The following is a 22,657-nucleotide window of genomic DNA, read 5'->3' on the forward strand; positions in this document are numbered from 1 at the left end:
GGTCAGTGCTTCGATACTGGGGATTGGATCGGTAATGGATCCGTTGGTAAGGATCCCGGCCTACATGTTATCGTGAAGTAGGAGAAGGATGTCGACAAACTTTTGGGGGCATCCGAAACGGAAACCGACGCACTATAGACCCTCGCGGTTGACAGTGTCAAAGGCCTTTGTAAGATCGAAAAAGACTATGTATAAGGCGCTGTTCCCTACATTTTTCCTGCAGCTGTCGCGCTGCAAAGATCATGTCCGGTGTGCCGCGTAGGGGGACGAAATCCGCAGTGTGATTCTGGGAGGAGCTCCTCGGCCACAGGGAGAAGACGACTGAGAACTCTGGCGACAACTTTCCCAGTGGCTGATAGCAGGGAGACTCCCCTGTAGTCGCCGCAGTCGGACTTGTCCCCTTTTTAAAAAATGGTCACAATCACTGCATCTCTGAGATCTCCCGGCATGCTCTTCCTCCCTCCAGATGAGTGATGAGGTCATGTATCCGCGCCAACAGCGCCTCAGCAGGGATTCCATCCGCATCCGTAGCCTTGTTATTCTGGAGCTGTTTTATGGCTTTGCCTACCTCGTGCAACGTTGGGAGTGTCACCGAATTGGTGGCGGGTCGCATGCTGCGGGATGAAGTCGAGAACACTCGAGTCAAAGGCAGAGTCTCGATTGAGGAGATCTTCAAAGTGCTCCTTCCATCGGGCCCCGACAGTCTTGATGTCCTTGATTAGTGTTTCCCCGATCTTAGCCAGGAGTGGGGTGGGGCCTTGGGAGTTGGGACCGTAGGTGGCCTTGACTGCAGTGAAGAATCCTCGCATATCGTGGCTGTCAGCCAGTTGTTGTATCTCCTGTGCTTTCTCCATCCACCACCAGTTCTTTAGGTCCTGGGTTTTTTGTTGGAACTGAGCCTTGAGCGGTCTGTAATGTTGTTTTGCAGCTCCCAAGTTGGGTTGTTGCTCGAGGCTCAGAAATGCTTTGCGCTTGCAATCTATTAATTCTTTGATCATCTGATCATTTTCATCAAACCAGTCCTGATGTTTTCTGGTTGAGTGACCAAATGTCTCTTCACAGGCACTGGTTAGAGAGGCCTGGAGGGCAGACCAAGCGCTGTGGGCATTCGCAGCTCAGGGTCATCAAGGCACGCCAGATTGGCGGTGAGGCGCTGGCTGGGTCTCTAAGTGCTCCGGCATTAACTTTTTTTTTACAGAACTGCTTCTGCTGTCCCCTCTGCTTTGGGGCAATGTTAATGTTGATGATGGATTGGATTAGGCTGTGGTTCGTCCAGTAGTCGTCAGCTCCTGTCATGGCGTGGGTGATGCGCACATCCTTGCGATCCCTGGCTCGGACGATGACAAAGTCAAGCAGGTGCCAGTGTTTGGAGTGAGGATGTTGCCATGATGCCTTGTATTTGTCTCTCTGGCTGAACAGGGTGTTGGTGATGAGAAGTTCATGTTCTAGACATTTTGTCAGTAGGGTACCACTGGAGAGGGCTTTCCCTACCCCCTCTCTGCCAATCACGCCTCCCCAGAGGGCTGTGTTTTTGCCGACCCTGGCATTAAAGTCACCCAGGAGGATCAATTTGTCGCCCGTGGGGACGCGGGACAAGGATGTCTTGAGGTTGGAATAAAAACCCTCTTTAGCCTCATCCGTTGCATCGAGTGTAGGGGCATACGCACTGATAACTGTGGCGCACTGGTTTCGGGATAAGGTAAGACGAAGAGTCATGAGGCATTTGTTACCCCACCAGTGGTGACAGAAAAAGTATGACTGATGTTGCAGTCATCAGTGCAGGTTACAATTAGTGCAGGTTTTTTTATATATGAACATATCAGTAGCAGTTATTTTTTTTTTTTAACCATCTATGACTTTACAGCTATTGGCCCCAAGTTTCCACACGCGGCGAAAAAGGCGCACCTCAGAGCTGGGCGCCTGTTTATCGCGCCGAAAACGGCGCCGGAAAAAAAAGTGCGATATTCTCGAACTCCTTGTTGCTCGATGTCTGCTTGGCGCGGCGCACAGGGGGCGGAGCCTACCACTCGCGTCGATTTTGTAAGTAGGAGGGGGCGGGTACAATTGAAATGAGGGTTCTTGGTGCCGGCAACCCTGCGCGTGCGCGTTGGAGCGTTCGCGCACGCGCAGTCTGAAGTAAACATTGGCACTCGGCCATTTTTAAAAGTGCTGCAGAAAAAGTGAAGATTTGTTTCTTGGACCCCTGAAAAGGCTTGTATTTTAATTTTCTTGATATTTCTGTGTGAGGGAGTGCTTATAGCAGCACTGCTGAATAAATCACCTGCTGAAATCAGTGAGTTCAGCTTTTCACTGCTAAACTTGCAGAACCGGTGCCTGCAAATTAAGGACTGTGTGTTTGGAGAAATAAAAGTGCCAATTCAACTTTGCAATGGATCAACTTCCACCAAGAACAAAGAATTTCTTGCATGAGGAAGCAAACCATTGCATAATATGTGGTGCACCCATTCTGCAAATTTAAATATAAAGATGTCGATGTGGCTGCCTCTCCCTGTCCAAATGGCCTCAGTCAGTCCCCCTCACAGCTCGAAGGCTGCTGCTGTTCTTTCTTCGGCTCCCGACCAGCCACTGACGCCGCTGCAATCCCATGGCCGAATGGCCTCAAGTCCGTCCGGGTGCTGCATCTTCGCGGGGAATGAAGGCCTGCCTCAAGCACCGCAGCTCAGCTTGAAGGCTGCTTGCTGCCTGCCGTCGAGACACTGACGCCACACCGCTGCCTGAAAGGCCTGCCTGAAGCACTTTCACACAGGTAGGAACATGGTTTATTTAATCTTTTCTTTGCTTATAAATTTTTATTCAGGTTGGATTTATTTGTATAATATTTGTATAAGTATAACTAAGGATTGATTGTAGAATTTAATGACTTCCCTTCCCCCCCCTCCCCCCACCTCGTTCCCTACGCCTAATTTGGAACCTGAGCCTGATTTTTTAAAGTGTAGACAAGGTTTTTTCAAGCGTACAAAAATCTTCACTTACTCCATTCTAAGTTAGTTTGGAGTACGTTTTCACTGTGGAAACTTTGAAATCAGACGTCAGTGGCCGGACACGCCCCCTTTTGAAAAAAAAATTCTGCTCCAAAGTGAAACTGTTCTACCTGACTAGAACTGCAGAAAACTAAATGTGGAGAATTCCGATTTCTAAGATACTCCGTTCTACACCAGTTGCTCCTAAAAATCAGGAGCAAATCATGTGGAAACTTGGGGCCATTGTGTGGTAATCAATTCCATAATTGTGTACAAATTAATTTTTCTTGGTGCATAAAAGAAGTTTGTAGAAAGCTATTACTGTCTCAAATTCAAACTAACTGGAGTTCTCTGCACTTGCACTGTTCCTTAAAGCTTACAATTTTGTACATATACAATTCACATATTTCTGATTAATTTTCTTTCCTAGTTTGTAAGCTTTAGTTTTAAACCCAAAATGTAATAGTCAATAGATTAACATGCCATCTGAAATTCTTTTTCTTCTTCAGTCATTTCTGGTGCGCTCTGTTCTTCCGGAGCCACTGGCGAGGGACTCCTACTTGGTTTGTCACTAATTTTGGTTTCAGTGGCTTCATACTCCTCATCCTCATCCTCATCCTCATCCTCATCATCATCATCGCTGTCCTAAAACACCACAAATCAGAATATCAATCCTCAAAATTTCAGAATAGAGTTTAACAAGGATCCAATTAACTACTTTGATTTTTTTAAACTCTCAAACTCTTTCCGAGGCATATTCTGTAAATATGTACTCACCAAACCAGGCAGCTGAACATGAAAACCAACAGGCTCAAAACAAGCATGCACTTTGTGCTTAACAGAGGAATACATTGTTATCTGAACAAAAACAACTGCACATCTCAATTTCCCCAAATGTAACTACCGGGCTAAATAAACAGCTGAATGCTCAATAAAATGTATCAATATGTTCTACAAACAACAGTATCTGGTTTAAGTTTTTTTTCTGGATAAAAATGTTGAGCTGCAACAAGCACATTACCCACCAAGCCATCATCCATTTCACTCTGCAGATTTTACACACAGCTATTGCAAATCACAAGCAGACTTCTCAATGGAAGTCAATCTTATTAGACAGATTTTCCTGAAAACCTGTAAACATTTCCAGATGGAAAACAAGGTTAAGAGTACTTCAGTTACTGCACCTCGAGATATGCCATGTGCATGTACTTACAAATTTACTTTTGTGAGGCAATCGTGGTCCATCAGTTTCCTCAGGCACCTCTTCTGGATCTTTTTTGTGTTTTGATGATTGAGCGCGCTCTTTTTCTAACCTTTCTTTTTCAAGTTTTTTCTGCTTTTCGCGCTCCATCTTCTCCAGTCCCTCACGAATCCAGGCCGGCAGGGTTCTGCGTTTCACAGCATCTAGGTATATGTTTTGACAGGAATATTTAACAACTTGTATGATCTTGGTCCAAAGCTTAACAGTCAATCTCAAGTTTCCTCAGTAGATTTCACTACAAAAGCTATAAACTATTTAACATTCTTTTTTTCCAATAGATTATAGATGAAAATATTTCCCACCAAAATCTTCTAAAAATTAGTGTGAAATTAGCATTTGAAATCTTATTGCTAGACATTCTTTTAATAAAGGTATTAAACCCATTTATAATAGCAGACAATGGAATGTTACAAGAGCATTTTAAGCATTTAGCAACAGCAGACTTGCATTTGAAAATAAATCATATGAAGCTGATTTTAATCACTATCATAAACAGTGATTTCGAGACCAGCATTCCTAATCTCACATGCTGTAAGGGGAGATGCGTATTATGTAAGTTAGTCATTTCTCCACAGTAAGTGAGGGACACCAAAGGGAAAAATACCACAATCAGCACTACTATATTTCGTAGCAACAAATTAAAAAGAGCAGAAATGGCAGAGGTCTAGGAAGTGGATGGCTGTTTTCCATCTTGGGAGGTAATAAGCTGTGTGGACAAAAAACAAGCTGTTTGTGGGCGAAAAACATCATAGTTACCACCTGTAAGAGCATCATAGCAATACACTCTGCTACTCCTGACAAAATTATCTGAGTTAACCACCAAAATGTAAACTGATAGTTGTTGCTCTACATCTACATCAGCCACACAAAGTAGTAATAGGGCCCAAGTGAAGTTAGTTTAGGGTACTCTCAATTCAGTTTACTGTGGGTGCAAATTCACAGCACAAAACTACATAAAATGCAGAAAGCATGTGCGAATGTCATAGATAGTTGAGGCTCTTGTGTGCATGTTTTGGGAAGGTGGAAAAGAGTGCAAGTGCCGGGGGTCATTATTATATTTAACATGTGCTATACCTGATTTCTGGTCCAAAATAAAATGTGGAACAATGTTGCCACAGTACAGACAACTGTAAACAAAAATGTATATATATACATAATTTTAAGAGAGCTATTAGATGGAGATATATAGATAATTCAGAATTGAGAGGATGCAGTTATAAGAAATCCGTTTTTATTTATTCACGGGATGTGGGCATCGCCAGCAAGGCCAGTATTTTTTGCCCATCCCTAATTGCCCTCGAGAAGGTGGTGGTGAGCTGCTTCTTGAATCGTTGAATGATTTTTTTCTCCCGGGTTGCGAGCATCAGTGTCCAGGAGATTAATCTCCAATTCCTGGAGACTCCAGGACAAACCTGGAGGGAAGGGTTTTTTAAGTGCGCACTTGTTAAGTGAAGTATGTGAGACACTTGTAGCTAATTGGCTCAAACCTCCAAATTGTGAGGAAATCGAGAACATACCAATAAGCAAACAGGCAGCAGGTATAAACATTACCAACAGTGAAGTTCTACATTTCCAAATGTAGGCAGTCAGAAAACAGCTATCAATAGCAAGGAGCAGAAGAGGAGCCAGTGGGAGAGCGATAGTGATAGGGGATTCGATTGTAAGGGGAATAGATAGGCGTTTCTGCGGCCGCAACCGAGACTCCAGGATGGTATGTTGCCTCCCTGGTGCAAGGGTCAAGGAGGTCTCTGAGCGGGTGCAGGACATTCTGAAAAGGGAGGGTGAACAGCCAGTTGTCGTGGTGCACATTGGTACCAACGATAAAGGTAAAAAAAGGGATGAGGTCCAACGAGACGAATTTAAGGAGCTAGGAGTTAAATTAAAAAGTAGGACCTCAAAAGTAGCACTCTCAGGATTGCTACCAGTGCCACGTGCTAGTCAGAGTAGGAATCGCAGGATAGCTCAGATGAATACGTGGCTTGAGCAGTGGTGCAGCAGGGAGGGATTCAAATTCCTGGGACATCGGAACCGGTTCTGGGGGAGGTGGAACCAGTACAAACCGGACGGTCTGCACCTAGGTAGGACCGGAACCAATGTCCAAGAGGGAGTGTTTGCTCGTGCTGTTGGGGAGGAGTTAAACTAATATGGCAGGGGGATGGGAACCAATGCAGGGAGACAGAGGGAAACAAAAAGGAGACAAAAGCAAAAGACAGAAAGGAGATGAGTAAAAGTGGAGGGCAGAGAAACCCAAGGCAAAAAACAAAAAGGGCCACTGAATATAAAGGGGCTCCAGGAGGGGTCAAAATTAAAAATCATGGTTTAAAAACTAGTACTAATACACTCTACCTAAACGCACGCAGCATTCGAAATAAAGTAAATGAGTTGACGGCACAAATCATTACAAATGGGTATGATTTGGTGGCCATTACAGAAACGTGGCCAAGACTGGGAATTAAACATACGGGGTATCCGACAATTCGGAAAGATAGACAAGAAGGGAAAGGAGTTGGGGTAGCTTTGTTAATAAAGGATGATATCAGGGCAGTTGTGAGAGACGATATTGGCTCCAATGAACAAAATGTTGAATCATTGTGGGTGGAGATTAGAGATAGTAAGAGGAAAAAGTCACTGGTGGGCGTAGTTTATAGGCCTCCAAATAATAACTTCACGGCGGGGCGGGCAATAATCAAGGGAATAATGGAGGCATGTGAAAAAGGAACGGCAGTAATCATGGGGGATTTTAACCTACATATCGATTGGTCAAACCAAATCGCACAGGGTAGCCTTGAGGAGGAATTCATAGAATGCAGACGGGATTGTTTCTTCGAACAGTATGTTACAGAACCTACAAGGGAGCAAGCTATCTTAGATCTGGTCCTGTATAATGAGACAGGAATAATAAACAATCTCCCAGTAAAAGATCCTCTCGGAATGAGTGATCACAGTATGATTGAATTTGTAATACAGATTGAGGGTGAGGAAGTAGTGTCTCAAACGAGCGGACTATGCTTAAACAAAGGGGACTACAGCGGGATGAGGGCAGAGTTGACTAAAGTAGACTGGAAACACAGACTAAACGGTGGCACAATTGAGGAACAGTGGAGGACTTTTAAGGAGCTCTTTCATAGTGCTCAACAAAAATATATTCCAGTGAAAAAGGGCGGTAAGAGAAGGGATAACCAGCCGTGGATAACCATGGAAATAAAGGAGAGTATCAAATTAAAAGCCAATGCGTACAAGGTGGCCAAGGTTAGTGGGAAAATAGAAGATTGGGAACATTTTAACAACAGCAAAGAATGACTAAGAAAGCAATAAAGAAAGGAAAGATAGATTACCACGGTAAACTTGCGCAAAACATAAAAACGGATAGTAAAAGCTTTTACAGATATATAAAACTGAAAAGAGTGACTCAAGTAAATGTTGGTCCCTTAGAAGATGAGAAGGGGGATTTAATAATGGGAAATGTGGAAATGGCTGAGACCTTAAACAATTATTTTGCTTCGGTCTTCACAGTGGAAGACACAAAAACCATGCCAAAAATTGCTGGTCACAGGAATGTGGGAAGGGAGGACCTTGAGACAATCACTATCACTAGGGGGATAGTGCTGGACAGGGTAATGGGACTCAAGGTAGACAAGTCCCCTGGTCCTGATGAAATGCATCCTAGGGTATTAAAAGAGATGGCAGAAGTTATAGCAGATGCATTCGTTATAATCTACCAAAATTCTCTGGACTCTGGGGCGGTACCAGCGGATTGGAAAGCAGCTAATGTAACGCCTCTGTTTAAAAAAGGGGGCAGACAAAAGGCAGGTAACTATAAGCCGGTTAGTTTAACATCTGTAGTGGGGAAAATGCTTGAAACTATTAAGGAAGAAATAGCGGGACATCCAGATAGGAATAGTGCAATCAAGCAGACACAGCATGGATTCATGAAGGGGAAATCATGTTTCACTAATTTACTGGAATTCTTTGAGGATATAACGAGCATGGTGGATAGAGGTGTACCGATGGATGTGGTGTATTTAGATTTTCAAAAGGCATTCGATAAGGTGCCACACAAAAGATTACTGCAGAAGATAAAGGTACGCGGAGTCAGAGGAAATGTATTAGCATGGATAGAGAATTGGCTGGCTAACAGAAAGCAAAGAGTCGGGATAAATGGGTCCTTTTCGGGTTGGAAATCGGTGGTTAGTGGTGTGCCACAGGGATCGGTGCTGGGACCACAACTGTTTACAATATCCATAGATGACCTGGAAGAGGGAACAGAGTGTAGTGTAACAAAATTTGCAGATGACACAAAGATTAGTGGGAAAGCGGGTTGTGTAGAGGACACAGAGAGGCTGCAAAGAGATTTGGATAGGTTAAGCGAATGGGCTAAGGTTTGGCAGATGGAATACAATGTCGGAAAGTGTGAGGTCATCCACCTTGGGAAAAAAAAACAGTAAAAGAGAATATTATTTGAATGAGGAGAAATTACAACATGCTGCGGTGCAGAGGGACCTGGGGGTCCTTGTACATGAATCCCAAAAAGTTAGTTTGCAGGTGCAACAGTTAATCAGGAAGGCGCATGGAATGTTGGCCTTCATTGCGAGAGGGATGGAGTACAAAAGCAGGGAGGTCCTTCTGCAACTGTACAGGGTATTGGTGAGGCCGCACCTGGAGTGCTGCGTGCAGTTTTGGTCACCTTACTTAAGGAAGGATATACTAGCTTTGGAGGGGGTACGATTCACTAGGCTGATTCCGGAGATGAGGGGGTTACCTTATGATGATAGATTGAGTAGACTGGGTCTTTACTCGTTGGAGTTCAGAAGGATGAGGGGTGATCTTATAGAAACATTTAAAATAATGAAAGGGATAGACAAGATAAAGGCAGAGAGGTTGTTTCCACTGGTCGGGGAGACTAGAACTAGGGGGCACAGCCTCAAAATACGGGGGAGCCAATTTAAAACCGAGTTGAGAAGGAATTTCTTCTCCCAGAGGGTTGTGAATCTGTGGAATTCTCTGCCCAAGGAAGCAGTTGAGGCTAGCTCATTGAATGTATTCAAATCACAGATAGATAGATTTTTAACCAATAAGGGAATTAAGGGTTACGGGGAGCGGGCGGGTAAGTGGAGCTGAGTCCACGGCTAGATCAGCAGGCTCGAGGGGCTAGATGGCCTACTCCTGTTCCTAATTCTTATGTTAAACAATTCACTCCAAATACTTTTTGATCGCTGTGTTGGTTTCTCACGATACTGGCCAACTTAACACTGGAAGTAAGATTTGTAACATAATACACACACAAAATTAAAAATATCAAAGCAGTAAGTATTTTGTATGTGTTTGAAATATCTCTAACAATCTGTTGGAAGCCTGAGGCTTAAGTCCATTGACTTCTCAGAGGTAGCACTCCGTCCGTCAAATGATCAATAATAAAGTATCAGACTACAATCCCCAAAATCCATCAGTCATCACGATGCTTAATCATAGGGACCAAAATTCCCAGAAAGCACCAGTATTAAAATCTACAAGTAAACTATTCTCACAATTCCCATATTTTGTAGCTTCATTTGCTAGTTTTCTTTAATAATGTATAAACACCCTGTAACAAGATTGCAATATAGCAGTCAAAGGGAGGTTTGTATAAAATATATAATTTGTTAATTTCAATAGTTACAATTAATTACAAGACAAGCCTTATTTAAGTCAAAAAGAAAAAAGACAACTGTATCACAATGGCTCAAACTGGCAGACAACACAACTCACCGAGTGCAGGAGGGTCCTGTTTCACTGTTATGGGCGAGCGTGGACGATCTCTGTAAGAGGGCCTCTCTCTACGATTCGGTGGTGGCCCGGGTTGCCAATAAGGTGGATGAAATCCTCCAGGAGGACCAAAAGCTGCTCCATGCTGCAAGTGTAAAACATTATGCATTTAAGAGGTTACCAGAACTGAGACCTGTATCAAGAGTTTATTATTAATATATCTTAAATTCTTACTTAATGTAGCAACTTTCTTACACAAACAACTCATTAAAGCAAAGCTAATGGTGAACACATTTAAAAAAATAAATAAAATAAGGTACTGTGGCAACATTTTTTTTTGCCGGTGTTGGATTTTTAAACTTGTATTTCTGCATTTCTAGAATCAGCATTTAAAAGGTCACACAAAGTGACAGTGACCTCAACCTCAGCAGCTGGAACTTCAGATCAGAAAGTTGCCTGGGAAAAGAAGTAAGCTTGTCTTGGTCGACACAATGATTGACAGTTTGAAGACCGAATTGCTTACAAAACCCAGGGAGTATTTAGGATCTAATGTCTTGCTTCCACTATCGTCAGATGGATCTATTGCCCCACAAAAGTACCACTGCGACATCTTGCTATTTAAGGTGCCATTCTATTCAATTTTCAGCATGCCATACAGCCAGTATCTTCTTGAGGCTCCAAGTCATATATCAAAGGACAGGACCTCAACCTAGGCAATGCAACTTGGACAGCTATTATGAATCCTTTGAATACAACAGCTTCCTTTATTGGCTGGAGCCCTCTGTAGGCAGAGATGTCATTCTAATAGATTGATAATAGCAGTTCTCAATAAAAAGATATGGGATTCGTCAGAACGCGTGTGCAGCTCACACCCATGAATTGCAAAGTTAACTGCTTTTAAAGTTCTGTACCAGTCAGACAAGCAATGTCAGGCTAGTCTGAAGTTATGGCAAGTACCATATTTTGAGAGAATGGGAGTTGCATCGTCGTTGTTTTGTATAATCGAGGAGTGTAGGAAAATACATATTTCACCGAGTCAAACTCCACACTGTTCATTCTCTTTCTTATGTAAATGAAACCATTTATTGGTTTGAAGTCAGAGTTAAGTTGGCATGACTGTTTATCCAGTACGCCGTTCATAGAGAAAGGAGAATTCACATGACAGCATATGGTACATTCTAGTAGTTGGTGTATGGAGTAAGGGTCATGTTATTACTTATCTAGATATTAGGCAAAAAAAAGGTGCACTCTGGATCATAGGGGACACGAGATACGCTTGAGATCGAGCATCAACACTGAACCAGGAAAAGTGTCAAGCATAAAAAGCCAAAAATGACATCTTTTAAAATGTTCATGTTTCTGAACCTATTCCACCTGGAGCCCCTGGATCACAATTCATTTTTTCTCTCTACGCTTTTCACCTGACTCTCTGCTTATAGAAACTGTCTTCTGTAAACAGAAATCTCCACTCTTTTATTTATACTATATTACATAGTGTGTCATGGACCCAATCGTAATACATCGCAACAGGGAACACACATTTGCTTGAATAGCGCATGGGACAGTAATAGTCAGATGGGTCAGACGATTACGTTCAGGGTAAAACAAAATTATTTGCATGTATTATACAGTCAGCATATTGGCCCAGAGAATTCATGGGCCAACACATATTGGCAAAGTGCCAAGATATTGCCCACCCCAACCTCTACTGCCAACCCCATCAAAGTTTGTCGGGTGAGGGGAGAAGTCGCAGTTTAAATGCCCTGCTGAAGCCACAAAATTCCACATAGGAGTGCTGAGAATGTCCCTACAAAAAAAAAATTAAGTGCTAGCTCTTTGAGGGTCTAGTCCTCAATCCTGGCCTGAACACACAGGTGGACCACACCACCACCAATGGTTCATCCAGTACACCTGGTCTTAACAATCGTAAAGGCTTAGGGCATGGGAATTCTGACAAGCTGAGTGGTTGTCCACGATCCTACTTCCCAAAAGACCATTTGGAAAGTTGGGTGCAAGGCTGGGACCTAGGATGCCAGACTAAGTCGAGGCATTCCAGCAGACTCCTGGTGACATGACGACAGGTATCCACCAGAACGACCATGAAATTTGGGGCCACAAATAGTGAAAAATAATAAAAATCGGTCCCCAAGGAGCTAGAATGCCCCATTAAAAGATATTTCTTGCTGTTCGTTGTGTATTGACTTTTGGATGAAACAACTGTTGCAGAATTTTAGAACATTGCATGTGGATAATGTGATTTCTAAGTTGACCCATGAAGACCAAGTATGAATTCCAGAAACTGAACTGAACTAAAGCCAAAGAAAAGTCTGCAGTATATAATCTCTAATGAAAGGGCCTCCAAATAAAGAGCTGTCAATCAATCAAGCTCAATGACATGATGGTACAAAATGCCAGGTTCCACATGTACGCTGACGACACTGTTTCTACCTGACCACCATCTCTCTCGACTCTTCCACTGTCTTGGATTTGTCACACTGCTTGTCTGACATCGAGTACTGGATGAGCATAAATTTCCACCAATTAAATATTGGGAAGACCTAAGCCATTGGCCAAGATTTTGTGGTGATAATGATGGCAAAACGGTCAGCAGATGAACATGGAAACCCAGAAGTTGTGGTCAGTCATTTCCTGCTCCACCACAGGTTGCATTGTGGAACTCCCCAGCGCCAGCAATCAATTCAAATCACACAGAAGGATGAAAACTTCCCCCAACATGCTGGAATATTCGTTAAGCCTTGTTGAAAGAGGTGTAACTGGGTTTTTAATTATGTATTTACTGCTGATCAACCGTTCTGGCCCTGAAAAACTAATTTTATACTTGTAGAATGTCAAATTTTTACATGATGATTAAGAATTACATGGTTTTTAAATAATTTTTTTTTAAGTTTATGATAAATCAGCTTCTACCATAATCCTGTGTGTATGAACCAATCTTTATTTCGCTTTCTAAAATTTATAAAACATAAATTAGATTCTGTGCATTTTACTTTGTGATTTGCTGTTAGAATTCTGCAATGTGATTGGCTGCTCAGCCTGCTTGATGACATCAGTGCTGCTGGACGCTGGAGATTCGCTTAATTTGGCACCAGATTCAAACAGAAGTTGGGAGAGCTGAAATTCAAGCTCCATTCCTCTGCCTGGTCACTGTTACGTGGGGTCGTTTTTGACCCCGAGATGAGCTTCCAACCACATATCTGCTCCATCACCAAGACCGCCTATTTCCGTATCTGTAATACCGACTCCGCCCCTGCCTCACCTCATCCATGCCTTTGTTATCTCTAGACTTGCCTATTCCAACACTCTACTGGCCTGCACCCCATCTTCCATCCTACATAAACTTGAGCTCATCTAAAACACTGCTGCCTGTATCCTAACTTGCACCAAGTCTCGTACATTCATCATCCCAGTGCTCGCTGATCTACATTGGCTCCCAGTGCTGCAATTCATCAATTTTAAAATTCTCATCCTTGTTTTCAAATCCCTCCATGGCTTCGACCTTCCTTATCTCTAACCACCTCCAGTCCTGCAACCCTTTGAGATCTCTGCACTCCTCCAATTCTGGCCTCTTGCACATCCATAATTTTAATCTCTCCACCACTGTCGACCATGCCTTTAGTTGTTTCGGTCCTAAGCTTTGGAATTCCCTCCCTAAACCTTTCCACCTCAGTACCCCCCTCTCTCCTCTAAGATGTTCCTTAAAATCTACTCTTTGACAAAGCTTTTGATCATCTGTCCCCAATATCTTATGTGGCTCAGTGTCAAATTGTGTTTGACAATGCTCCGGTGACATTTTATTACGTTAAAAGCACTATATACCGTATATACTCGCGTATCCTGCGATCTCGCGTATCATGCGACCCCTAAATTTTCGTCCCCAAAACATGATTTTATCATATATCTCATGTATCATGCGAGTCACTTTTTTGAGATCGAATACAGACCTTAACATGAAACATCGAGTGGATTCTGCTGTGAAAGCTGTTCGCGAATCGAACACCGATACAGCAATCATTCCAGCTGGCTTGACTAGCGTCGTTCAGCCACAGCCTCTACTGTGTTTGCGGGTGAAAGAAGCATGGGCTGAGATAAATGGAGCCTCTAATAATGCAGCAAACTTCAGAGGGAGTTGTGGGTGGCGATCTCTAGACCACAGCAAAGATACAGTACAAGCGACAATAGAGGCTACAATCCAGCCCAGGAGATACCTGCCGAGATTCAGCGTGGATACGGTCTGATTAACAGCCTAATCTTGGCCAGCACTTCACACCCGCAAATTTTGTATCTCGCGTATCATGCGACCCCCCAAATTTAGGTTACAATTTAGGTCTTCAAAAGTCGCATGATACGCGAGTATATACGGTAGATGCAATTGTTGTTGCATGTAGAATCTCAGTTCAGGAGGCCGCCATTAGGTCCAACGTGTCTGTGCCGGCTCTTTGCCTTCCTGTTCTTTCCCCATAGTTGCACAAATTTCTCCTTTTCAATTATATATCCAGTTCTCTTTTGAATGTCATTACTGAATCTGCTTCCACCTGTCAGACAGTGCATTCCAGATCATAATAACCATGTGTAAAAAATAAATTCTCATCTCCTCTCTGGCTTTTTTATTAATTATCTTAAGGATTTGATGCTTTAAATAATATATATTTTGAACTCTTCCTGAACAAAAGCCTCTTCATGGTTTGGCCATTTACCACACAATTCATTCTTCACATACTTTGATATGTGTCAGCAACTGAAATCATCAAATTGATTACCATCCGAGTGGCATGGTTTGGAATCTACAAATAAAATATTTATCATTCTTAAAAAGAACCAATAATGCAATTAGCACATAAAACCTGTATCCTGGCTAATATCCGAATCAAAGAACTCACCTTCAACTTGTAGACACCTAGGTTCCACCATAACATTTACCTTGTATATCTAGTCATAAGTATTAAAAAGCAAAAGTCTCCCAAATCGCAACAGTCTGCATACCCGCCATTTTCTCCTAGGATCAATCAATGGAGTTAATATAATGGGATCATACAAGTCTCCAAGCAGAATCAGCTTGTTAGGATGGATTGTGTGCCATTTTTTCTGAAGAATCTTTGCTAAACACTTGCTACATTTTAGCAGATATGTCAGAAACTGAAAGACAACCAAAAAGAGACAAATCCTATGGATACTGATAAAAAAAATGGACATGTTCCAAGGAGGTATCATTGGTTGATTCCACCCCAGAATATTCTTTGTCTTCAAAATAAATGGGAATACACGTTTCACATAGAAAGCCCTGTAAACTTGTATTCCAAAAAGTTTATTTTCAAAAACTACAAGGAAAAATTAACATGTACATAATAATTAATGCATAAAATACTACCCAGTCACATCCTACTTTTACAGAAATAAGAAAAACCACAAAATACATAGTGGGCTGGAAATGAAATTGACCATGTATTGGATAGGATTCTTCAATGTTTTGAGAGATGTGCCTAACTGTAGAGTTAATTGTAATCAGAGTTTACTCATTAGAAAATTAAACTTCCTGTGATCTTTAATGCCCCCTCCAATATAATGCAGCACGCTTGCAGCTGCAAAAGAAGTGTTACAAAATAGACACCAAAAATGAAACTGCATTGAACAAATTTACCTGATAATCAAACTGGCTGACCGGCACAGATCCCATTCCAAAGTTTTCTGGTGCTCCTCCAAAATTGTTGTTATTGACTTGATTGAACATACGTCTAGAGTCGGGTGCAAACTCACCACTGTCCTGGCTACTGTCCTCCGATGGAGGGACTATGTCCATGGGGGCTGGGGTTGGTATCCACTGCTGGTCTGGTGGTGGGGGAGGTGGTCGATGGTGTTGCATTCCCCAGTCTAGTAAGTACACAAATTGAAATTCGGCACAAACAATTTTGAAAGCCTTTTGCTACTTTGAATTTCTATCTGGATGTTGATCTACAAATATTAATACTTACTGCTCACCAAGTACACTAGTCTACATCAAGTACTTGCTAGATTTAGTTATAAGCGTAATTTCATGTTTTAAAACTAAGTATGTTTTTTAATGCAATTTTGGGAATTTATTGCAATTTTTTCTCTCTGCTGCATATTTTACCAACCATGGAATGCTGAACTTAATAGTTGGCAAAATATGCCTCTCCCTGGCTTCCTGACCATGAGCTGGGAACAATGTAACTTTTAAACCTCTGCTATGGGGAATGTAAAGGGAGGCCCATAGATGGTCAAAGATGAAATCTGAGGGCTGTGTTGTTCCTGGCTCTTGGATGGAAACCTGGAGGCAGACATCGTGCTGGGGGATGATAAAATTTAAATTTTTAAATGTTCTCACGGCTGGGAACGTCGCAGGGAGACTGGCCAATGACAGGAGGCTGATTAAAAAATGTAAACCCAATTCCCGATGCCCAATATTCATAGCACTCAGGAAGGCTCCAGAGCTGAAAAGACTAAATGTTAGATAAGAATGAGCCAGAGATAAATAAAAGAAATAGCATTAAAAATACAATGCTTTAGGGTGACAAACAATCATGACGGAAACAGCAGGATGGGAGAAAGTAATTGTAACCCTGGAAGTACAGGAAGTGGGTGCTAGCAGATCTCATATGGTATTGTTCAGTGAGTAGGAAGAAAGACTGTTTTATAATATGATGGGGGGAGGGGGTTATATCATGCAATGGACAATGTGTCATTAGGGAAGCTGAAAAGAAGCCAAATATTTTTCTTGCATGATTCTGGGACATAGCAGTTTTTTGGAACCAAATTAAGATCTGGGTTATTATATGTTCCTTAACGTAGGTATTTAATGTTTATTTCCCATCTTTTAAAAATACAGGATACACATGAAGATGGTGCAAAGTTATTTGCAACTCTTGGCAAATACGAGTGTGCAAGTACATGCGTGTACAGAAGTGATTTTCTGGCTCTCTTTCCATACAGTTTACTATTAGATAGCTCTAAAGTCATTTCACTTATCACCTTAATGCTGAAAAGCCCAAATTTTTCCAGTCTCTCCTCATAACTCAAATCTTGACACTAGGGATCAGCCTTGTGATTCTTCTCTAAACTGTCTCCAGGGCCTGAATATCACCCGTGTGTATGGATGACAAGAAATGAACACAGTACACATGATGTAGTAGGGCAAGAACACTATAGTTCTGAGGATGAGTTCCTCTGATTTGAACAGCACTTATAGTTCAGTATTTTATTAGCTTTGTTGTTTGCCGATCACATTTGTTGCATATGTTCAGTGTTACATCCATGAAAACCTCTAAATTTCCTTCAACAATTAGCTATATTGATATTATTCATGGAATACTTAAGTCACCCTTTCTTTCTTCCAATATGCATTAATTTATACTTGTCTACATTAAGTTTCATCTACTGTTGTTCTGCCCACTTATTTCTTTTGCCATCTCATTTACTTTTTAGTTCCCAGGCTGTCCCCTCAGAATCAACAGCCAAGTCTTAATTTGGTATCATCAGCAAATCTAACCAATTTGCATTAAATTTGATGGTAGGGGAAGAGGAGAAAAAGGTGTGTTGGTGTGAATGGGAAGTGGGGGGGGGGGGGAGGAAAGAATGCCAGCGACAGTGCTACCACTGAGCAAGGCTGACACTTCAAGAGAAGGAAGAATGTAAACAAGAACTGGGAGTGGAAAAAAGTGCGAACATGAGGGAAGGAGAAGAATGGGAAGTTTTAAGAAACAATTAAACATTTAATTAAATAATCTTGGAGCTATTTAATTTTCAACAGAATAAAGCTTTGGCAATAGCTTGAAATTTCTTCTCAAGAAACAAGGGAAAGTACCCACATTTTGTCACAATCTTCTTCAGTTTTCTCACAGCCATTGGATATGACCCCAATATTTTTCATAGAAACTCGGGATCATTAATTCATCTTTTTTTTGAAAATCTGGATAAATATCTACTTGGGAACTGGATTGTGGTTTGTAGGTATATATAAAAACTATTTTATCGTATTAACAGCTTCTGACCTGCTGGGACTAGAGTATCATACCACAGAAAGCAGCTATTCAGAATTAATAATGGAAAAGGCAAATTTCGAAGCCCATGAAAGGACAGACATACGGGCTGTGGAAAGAAATGGCTTAAGCCCAACCTGCTTATTCTCATTCCACATGTCTCTATCCTCTTATTTATAGGAGCAGAATCTAATATAATGTATTAGAAGGATCAGTAAAGAGCTATGAAATTCCTTAGTGGTGGTACATTACATAAAGCTAAAAAAAAGTGACAACATGGGAATACATGGTTATCTACTTAGATTACTATCAATACAAAAGGAAATTCTTCAAACTCCCCTATTTGCAATTATATGTCCAATTTACTCCAAGTTAACAAGCATATCTCTGCAAAGTAATAAATACAAACCCTGTTCCCACATTCTGTTGAAATTAAGATCTCCTGGAAAATTTCCATGATTATCTTGACTATTTTCAATGCTATGTACTGCCTGTCCATTGGGTATCATGACTGGCTGTTGTGCTGGTGCAGATTCCTCGGAGGCCTCTCTCTGTGCAATCCATGCCTGTGCTAATGCTGCCCAGTCAATCTGACCTGAAAAACAGTTTTTTCAATCCAAAGACAATTCAATATATTTGTTACATTTGTAATACAGGTGCTACATTGGTATGTAGAACTGCTGTAATTTTGCATTTGTACATCAATTATTTATCACATTTCCAATTCAGAAGAAGTGGTTAGGACTGAGAATCTCTCAGGTGTTGTCACTAGGATATCAATAAACTATTCTGAAGTACTGGCCTGTAACTGGTGACAAATTATCATATTGACAGAACTTTAAAGCATATTTAGTACTAGGAAAATACAGCAACTATTGAACTTCCTCTAAATTTATTTACTCGTGACAATGCGATACCTACATCGGGTAATACTAGCATGCTTTTATTTTTTTTTTTACAAATTAAATATTTTACATATTGTGCTAATTTCAGTTACAGAAACTTACTTGGATCCTGTTGTTGCTGAAATGACTGCATCCACTGTTGCTGGCTTAAAGGCCACTGCTGCCAAGGTTGGCCACCTTGATCCCACATCTTCAACTGTTTAAAAGCTACAAACAGAAAAAATTACATATTTCTAATATTTTCCACGCTGCCTCAACAGATGAGCAATTGCATAAAGTCAATTAGTTTATAAAGTATAACCTAGAATATAAAAGGGTATAATTCCTTAGTGTTTTCAACTGACTAAACTACTAAAAATCACTTCTTAAAAATATACTGGCATGGGGTACCTGTTTAAAATACTAACAAGTGAAGTATTGCTCAGCGAGTGCGATTTTTGCTTAAAACTTCTATTTCTATAAAACTGTGCGAAAACAATACAGAAGGATGAAATAGCACCCAACCAGTGATCATCAATTTCAACAATAACTTGTAATTTCCCACATGACAACAGTGACTACACTCCAAAAGTACTTCATTGGCTGTAAAGCGCTTTGAGACATATGGTGGTCGTGAAAGGCGCTATATAAATGCAAGTCTTTTTTCTTTCTTTCTATATGGTGCCTTTAATGTGGAAAAATGCCCAAAAACACTTCACAGAGGTGCAAGGGGAAAACAATGGACACCGAGTTAAAGGAGGAGATATTTGAAGGGGTGATCAAAAGCTTGGTCAAATAGGTGGGTTTCAACTTGTCCTGAAGGAAAATAGGGAGATGGAGAGGATAAGAGAACACTCTAAATATGGGACCCAGGGCACTGAAGGCACAGCTGCCAATGATGGGACGAAGGGAGAAGGAATGCAAAAAAAGTTGAAATCAGAGGAATAGAGAGCCGAAGGGATTGCAGCAATGTATGAGGAGTGCAAGGTCCTCTTTTAAAAAAAAGGTGAGAATTTTAAATTTATGATTTTAGGGAACTGGAAGCTAATGTTGGTTAGCGACAGCAGAGCTGAGAGGCCAGTGAGATATGGTGCAGGACTGGATATGGACAGCTGTATTTTGGATGAGTTGAGGGTGCCGGTGGGAGGCCGGCCAGGAGTCTAGTTCGGAGGTGACAAAGGCATGAAGGTTTCAGCAGTGGGAGGGAAGGGGAGGAGGGGAAAAATGAGGTTGGGACCAGATGTTGTTGCACAGGTGGAATCTGGAAATCTTTGTAATGGAGTGTATCATCATCCCTCGAAATCAAGGAAGACTTGCTTCCACTCAAAGTAAGTTCTCAGGTGACTGTACAGTCCAATACGGGAATTACATTGTCACATGTGAGACAGACAGCGGTTGAAAGGTGGGTGGGGAGTCTGGTTTGCCACACGCTCCTTCCGCTGTCTGCATTTGGTTTCTGCATGCTCTCAGCGATGAAACTCTAGGTGCTTAGGGATAGGGTCTGAACCAATGTTCCCTTTAAGCGACGCAGCCGCGCAGCGCTCTGGACCTCCCGCGCAGCTGGCTCACCAGTTTTTCAATAGGAAAAACCATGCCTACACGGTATTTTGAATGGGCCACACAACCCCAAAGAATTAAAGGGAATATTGGTCAGAACTTACACCAGTTTTAAATCGGGTTCTGAGGTTGCAAACAGTCTGATTCTGCATGAGACTGTTGCTGAGAATTGGGATTGCTTTGATGGCAGGGAGAGTTTACACCAGGGCTAAGGACAATGGTTTCAGTCTTCCCAATGCTTAGCTGGAGGAATTTGAGATTCATCCTAGATTGCATGTTGGACAAGCAGTGGAGAAGTCAAGATTAGCAGTGGAGAGATAGAGCTGTGTTTAGTCAGCATATACATGTCAGCTGACCCACTGTCTGCAGATCATTTCACCAAGGGCTGCATATAGATGAAAAGAGGAGGGGGCCAAGGATAGATCCTTGGAGGGGGGGGGCTCTTGAAGTGACAGTGTTTGGGCTGGGAAGAGAAGTAAATTACTAGAGATTATCTGGCTACAGCAAGAGAGTCAGACTGAAAGTGAGGGCAGGTGCACTTAGCTGAAAAAGGAAGAAGAGGCATTGGGGGACGGTGTAGTCGACCATGTCAGGGGAGAGAGAGATTGAGGACGAGGGGAAATGTATCAGGACTACAGACAATGCCATTTGTAACTTTGGTTAGTCCTATATTAATGCTACAGGAAAACGCAAGTGATTTGAACAGGGAGTTGTAGTAGAGATGGAAATGGACTCGAGACATAAAACAGAATTAAGGGCTTTGGAGAAGCGGAGATTGAAACATAGAAACTAGGTGCAGAAGTAGGCCATTCGGCACTTCGAGCCTGCACAACCATTCAATATGATCATGGCTGATCATCCCACACCTGCCTTCTCTCCATACCCCCTGATCCCTTTAGCCGTAAGGCCCACATCTAACTCCCTTTTGAATATATCCAACGAACTGGACTCAACAACTTCCTGTGGTAGAGAATTCCACAGGTTCACAATTCTCGGTGAAAAAGTTCTTCCTCATCTCAGTCCTATATGGCTTACCCCTTATCTTTAGACTGTAACCCCTGGTTCTGGACTTCCCCAACATCGGGAACATTCTTCCTGCATCTAACCTGTCCAATCCCGTCAGAATTTTATATGCTTCTATGAGATCCCCTCTCATTCTTCTAAATTCCAGTGAATATAAAAAGCCTTGTCGATCCTGCCATCCCGGGAATCAGTCTGGTGAACCTTCGCTGCACTCCCTCAATAGCAAGAATGTCCTTCCTCAGATTAGGAGACCAAAACTGCACACAATACTCAAGGTGTGTCTCAACAAGGCCCTGTACAACTGTAGTAACACCTCCCTGCTCCTATACTCAAATCCTCTCGCTATGAAGGCCAACGTGCCATTTGCTTTCTTTACTGCCTGCTGTACTTGCATGCCAACTTTCAATGAAGATGGGATAAAACAGAGGTGGATTTTTGAAAAGAGACTACAGCATATTTGAACGGTGGGGGACACAGCTGCCGAGGAAAGGGAATCATTTACAATTTTAGCTAGCATGAGGACCAGGAAGGGAAGAATGTGTTCTTAGCAGTCTAGTGGGAATGGGATTTATTGGTCTCATGATGAGATAAACTCAAGAGAGGCATGAAAGGAGATGTGAGAAAAACTAGAGGCAAGGGGGTTCCACTTGTTGGGCAAGGGTGGGAGAAGCAGCTTAACAAATGTTATCTATCTTGGTGACAAAGAAATCTATAAACTCCTCGTACTATCTATTAGAGCCAGCAGTGGGAAGTGGTTTAAGGAGGCAGTTGATCATGGAAAAAAGAAGCTGGTTGTTACCTTTGCCCTTCAGGATGATACTAGAGTAGTGGTTTTAGCAGAGACCCAGTAGAACTTGATGTGGTCCAGCCAGATCTGGTGATGGATGCCGAAGCCAGTTGCCGACCAGATACACTTAAAGCTAAACAATTGGGAATTTGACAGTGTAGTTCCAAGAAACTTGGGGCGGGGAAGTGGATGGTGTGGGATACAAGTAGGTGGTCGGAGGTGGCCCCATCAAGACCATGGGAGTAGAGATGCTATGGGAGATGGCAAAGTCGAGGGGTGGCCATGAATATGACCAAGAGAGAGTTTATATGGATGTTTAGGGAGGACAGCGAATTTAGAGGGTAAAGGGAGCAGAAATGGAGATTGAAATTACTGAGAATGAGGAGTCACTCCGTGCAGAAGCAGAGGTA

The 22,657-nt window shown here is 42.1% G+C and overlaps 1 protein-coding gene across 4 annotated transcripts in view; it reads right to left on the reverse strand.

Moving 5' to 3' along the window:
• pnisr (PNN-interacting serine/arginine-rich protein) overlaps positions 1–22,657 on the reverse strand; it is a 45,667-nt gene that overhangs the window by 15,157 nt on the left and 7,853 nt on the right. For 3 of the 4 annotated variants that reach the window (XM_070885412.1, XM_070885411.1, XM_070885413.1), the window contains exons 2-7: positions 19,004–19,108; positions 18,406–18,591; positions 15,641–15,870; positions 9,988–10,129; positions 4,195–4,385; positions 3,465–3,626 (exon numbers count right to left, since the gene is read on the reverse strand). In XM_070885412.1, the coding sequence (XP_070741513.1) occupies positions 3,465–3,626; positions 4,195–4,385; positions 9,988–10,129; positions 15,641–15,870; positions 18,406–18,591; positions 19,004–19,091 (999 nt within the window). In that variant the 5' untranslated portion in view covers positions 19,092–19,108. Of the gene's footprint in view, positions 1–3,464; positions 3,627–4,194; positions 4,386–9,987; positions 10,130–15,640; positions 15,871–18,405; positions 18,592–19,003; positions 19,109–22,657 lie in introns of those variants that run through there. The other variant, XR_011593882.1, reaches the window with a different exon arrangement.

This window comes from Pristiophorus japonicus, chromosome 7, assembly GCF_044704955.1.
Source record: "Pristiophorus japonicus isolate sPriJap1 chromosome 7, sPriJap1.hap1, whole genome shotgun sequence".
In the NCBI taxonomy this organism is placed as follows: Eukaryota; Metazoa; Chordata; class Chondrichthyes; family Pristiophoridae; genus Pristiophorus; species Pristiophorus japonicus.